Source organism: Magnolia sinica, chromosome 2 (genome assembly GCF_029962835.1).
Source record: "Magnolia sinica isolate HGM2019 chromosome 2, MsV1, whole genome shotgun sequence".
NCBI classification, from domain to species: Eukaryota; Viridiplantae; Streptophyta; class Magnoliopsida; order Magnoliales; family Magnoliaceae; genus Magnolia; species Magnolia sinica.
The window spans coordinates 103,421,911-103,426,395 of NC_080574.1; the positions used below are offsets into that span (position 1 = coordinate 103,421,911).

At 40.0% G+C, this 4,485-nt stretch overlaps 1 protein-coding gene across 1 annotated transcript; it reads right to left on the reverse strand.

Moving 5' to 3' along the window:
• Positions 1 to 2,677: 2,677 nt before the first annotated feature.
• Positions 2,678 to 3,457, reverse strand: LOC131237329 (pentatricopeptide repeat-containing protein At3g48250, chloroplastic-like). The gene has a single exon (XM_058235038.1). It carries the CDS (start codon positions 3,455 to 3,457, stop codon positions 2,717 to 2,719), a length of 741 nt encoding a protein of 246 aa, XP_058091021.1. The 3' UTR covers positions 2,678 to 2,716.
• Between the last annotated feature and the right edge of the window lie 1,028 nt (positions 3,458 to 4,485).

Sequence of the window (4,485 nt, forward strand, 5' to 3'; positions counted from 1 at the left end):
TGTATATGGGAAGAAAGGAATAGGAGATGCTTTAACAACATCTCCAACTCGACGGACTCCGTTCTCCTTAGAGTCCATCATCATATAGCTGAATGGGCCTCCATCTTTGTTAATCTTCAGGGCTGCAATCTGTTCTGTAACTGAGAGGTTCCATCTTAGCAAGTTTTTTCCCTTTTTCTGTCTTGTTTTTGTTGTTTTCCTGCTCTCTTCTTCTTTTTTTTTCTTTGCTTTTCTTTTTCAATAAAGTTTCTGTTGCCTCTCAAATATATATATATATATATATATATATATATATATACACACGGAAACGCTCACCTGCGAACCAGTTCGTACGTATGTAGTACGAGCTTTTTTGAGAACCCATCATACGTGATGTGCATCCAAAATCTAAACCGTTCATGTGAAGCAGCACCTCGTGAAACCCTCCGGGACCAAGTTTTACTTTGATCTAAAACTTTGATGGGCCATGAAAAATGAAAACAGTTTCCTCCCTTGATTTGCATTTCTCTTTGCTATGGCCCACCAGAATTTTAGATCACGGTGAAAATTTGTCACAGGGGTTTTCATGGGATTCCACATCACATGGACCGTTCAGATTAGACACCCATGACACGTGTGCAAAGGTGCGCACGTGCATAGGTGCGCAGGGGAGCATGACTCTCTCTCTCTCTCTCTCTCTCTCTCTCTCTCTCTCTCTCTCTCTCTCTCTATATATATATATATATATAAGTGAATGCATATTTGGAATATTTAGAATATTTCGGATTTAATGGATATTTTTCCATAATTTCTTGACCCAAAAATTTTTAAAAATAAAATAAAATAAAAAATTTGCACCGTTACACACCCCATACCGGCCGTTATCCGTATCGGTAATAGTGGGCACCGTTACGCCCACCGATACCACAACGGAACACCTTGGGTACATTGGTCTGCCAATCGATAAAATCCGGCACCACCAAACAAGAATCTAAGGCCTTCTTAAAAAAATCAATTACTAAGTCACTTCAATTGCAAACATACCAAATTCAAATTCACAAACAAACAACAAATTCAACAAACCAATCGCAATAAAAAGAAAACTCAATATTGCATTTTCAAAGCCACACAAAAAGGCATACCTGCTGTGAGGCATAGATTGAGAAAAATGAAACCCACCACCGGTTCTTCCCATACTCCTTCCTCATGTCACCGAACCTGCAATCCTCCCTAGCACCCCATTCCCACCTCTCCCTCCTGAAATAGCTATGTGTGAGCCTAATACTCCACACCCACGTCAGCAAAATCACAACCGTCGAACAGCAACCCATCTGGCAAAATGATGGCTCGCATGGTAGTGAACAAGCATCACAGGTATCACAGTCCAATACAGATCTATCATCTGCACCAAACCATGGAAAGAGAAGAGGACAGAGAATGAGAAACCTCCCAACTGCCATTTTTATATGGGAAGATCAGGGCCTTTCATTTCAAAACAGCATAAAAAGTAAGGTAGTCATCTCTTAGGATTACAAAAATAACTTAAAAGGGATCAGTCATTTTGAAAATAAAATAAAATAAAATTACAGATTGGTGTCCAAATAACTAGAAATAGATAAAGAAAAATTGCAGAAGTAGAGAGTTTAAAAGCTCAATGTCAGCTCGAAATCCAACAAGATCACTACCAATGCTCCAATCCAATGATTTGATTGCTGAAACTAAATTTGCAGATACCAAACTAAAAGGGACGTGTGTGTGTGTGTGTGTGTGTGTGTGTGTGTGTGTGTGTGTCAAAACAGCAAAAAAGAATAATAAAAAAATAGAGAACTTAAAGTTTAATCTCTCAAAGCTTTATCTAACAAACATTCTCCTAATGACCTAGGATGAGAGCTCTTACATGAGACTGATATTGACAAATTAACTAAAAGATTCAGGAATGTAGGTCAAAGTGGCATTTGTTGTAATGGTGCATCCAAATAAGCACTTGAAGTACAAAAACAACAAATGCAAAAATCCCCAAATTGAAGTAAAATCCTGACAACCCGAGCAACGTCTTGTAGGTAACCCATGAATTTTCATCAACCCAAAACTTCTTTAACACCCCATTTGGCACCTTGGATTTGGTGGTAATGGGTGTATTTCAAATCCAAATAGCTAACTTTTTGTGTTTGGCAGCCTTAGATTTGGAGATAAATGGAATCGGACATATTTCAAATCTACCTTTTTGGTGTGTTTTGAAATCTCAGCAAAATGCTGCAATTTTGGTGTAATCAAAAGGAAATGCCTTTTTTGCCTCCTTTTTAAGGGTAGGAGAGTCGCTCATCTCATGAAGGTGTCTTTAGGCTACTAATCAACTAGACACATGGCACGCGGATGATACCCCAAAACAATCCAATTATCGGCTACAATACTAAAATCACATCAATAGAATGATCTAAACCATCCAAACATTGGACATCTAAATGGATGGTTACAAACATCATTGAGTTACCTGACTGTGATCCTTGCATTTGTGGCCCACCCAAACCTGGAATTTCCTCTTTTTTTGCCAAAGTATATAACCGTTCTATCAAATATCACACACACACGCGCGCACGCACGCACACACACACACACACTAATTTGAGATATGAAAGCTGATTTAGTTAATCAAATCTAAGTCCTGTGAATATACCGAAGAATTCCAATGCCCTCCAAATACAAGATCCCAAACAAAAGATTTGGATTCCAATGCATTTCAACCAAACACAGATAAGGATTCAAAATCACATTGATTCCAATGTAATTGTGATTTGGATTCCAATGCATTCCAAATCCAAGCTCCCAAATGGGCCCTAAGGCTCTTTTGGGCCAATAACTTCTCCGCCAACGTCTTGTAGGTAACATGCCAAGGCCGCAACTGGTTTATGTTAACCATTTCAATAAGAAGCTGGCACGCATCTACCTCCCTATTTTTGAGACAGAACCCCTTCACCAACACTTCAAAAGCACCACCTGCATCCATCGCACCCTTCCTTTCAACCATCTTTCTAAAACGAGAGGCCGCCTTATCTATTTCTCTAGCTACACAACACTCTTGAATCAAAGATGCCCACGCCTTCAAATCAGGATTATGTCCCGCTGCTTCTCTCTCCTCCAAGAACTCAAATGCTTCATCCAATTTCCCAACCTTACAAAGCCCAAGAACAACCTGACCATACACAGCACTATTGGCCACAAACCCACCATCTTCCATCGCCTTCAAGATCTTATCGCACTCCCCCAATTTACCAGTCCCTGTCAATGACTTAAGAACCCCATCAAAAATAGTCCTGGTCAAGACATTCCCCTGTCTGTGAAAACCCACATAACCTAGCAAATAAATCCATATCTGGTTTTCGCCAACCACGATTTTCCGTAAAAGATACATGCGATCTTGAGCAGGTGGCTTATTCAAACAGTCCATATAGTCATACAAATCAACAGCATCCTTCATCATTTTCCTCTTAACGAGCTGACCTGAAACCTAAACATATGTTGGCATCTCCATTTCATACCCTGCATCCTTCATCTCATTAATGATGGCCCAAAAGTCATCAATATTATCTTCTCTTGCCAAAACACTCGCCATCAAATTGTTGGTCTTAGCATCGTGTTTGAAAGAAGGATTCTCTTCAGCCCATCTGAAAAACATCAAAGCCTTTGACGGATAAATCCCAATCCGTTCCAAGACCATTGAAATCAAATAGTTGGATAAACCAGCACCCAAAACTTCCAGCTTCACTTTGACACTTTCACCCCATTCTTCTCTAATTACCTTACATACTTTCGAACATACCCTTTCTAAGGAATCCTCCAAAGGTCCCGGAGTATTATACATTACCCTCAATGTAATAAAATCCTTTAGCATTTCGTCTTTATTGAAATTATCCGAAACCTTCTCAAATGTGATCTTTGAAATTCCATAGCCCTTTTTCTTCATAGTTGAAACCAAATCCCAAAATTCATTCGGGTAATCTTTCCGACCCAGATTTTGCAACATCAGATTATATGATTTCGAGCTCGATTTCCCATTGTCAGTCTCTGATACCCAGTCGAAGAACCTCCAAGCAGTCTCAGGATCCTGATCAAGAATCCTCAACACTGATAAGACAGTCTCGTAGTCCACCCATAGATCAATTGATTCTAATTTGGCTTTAATTTCATCGGGATTCCCCGTCTTCGAGAAGATCTCGATCAAGGGAGCGTGATCAAGGTCCTCGGACTCTAAAGCCGCTGGTTCCGATGAAAAGCCACGGTTTGCAGGATTTTGTAATGTCAGGCCCAAACCGGGAGGGAGAAAAGGGGATTTTTCGGTGAGAAGTGAAGAGGGAAAATGAAATTTCAGAGGAAGATTTGGATTTCTTACCTGATGATGGACAGATTGGATTGTGGCGGCTTGGGTTGGCAATCGAGAGAGAGCGGAAGATCAACATTTTCCATGCATTTCTCATCATTTGTGCTTGGATTTGGAAGGAGATTCGGAAT

Bases quoted from the DNA above. Each gene is read 5' to 3' on its own strand.
- LOC131237329 (XM_058235038.1), bottom strand. From the start codon at position 3,457: ATGATGAAGGATGCTGTTGATTTGTATGACTATATGGACTGTTTGAAT.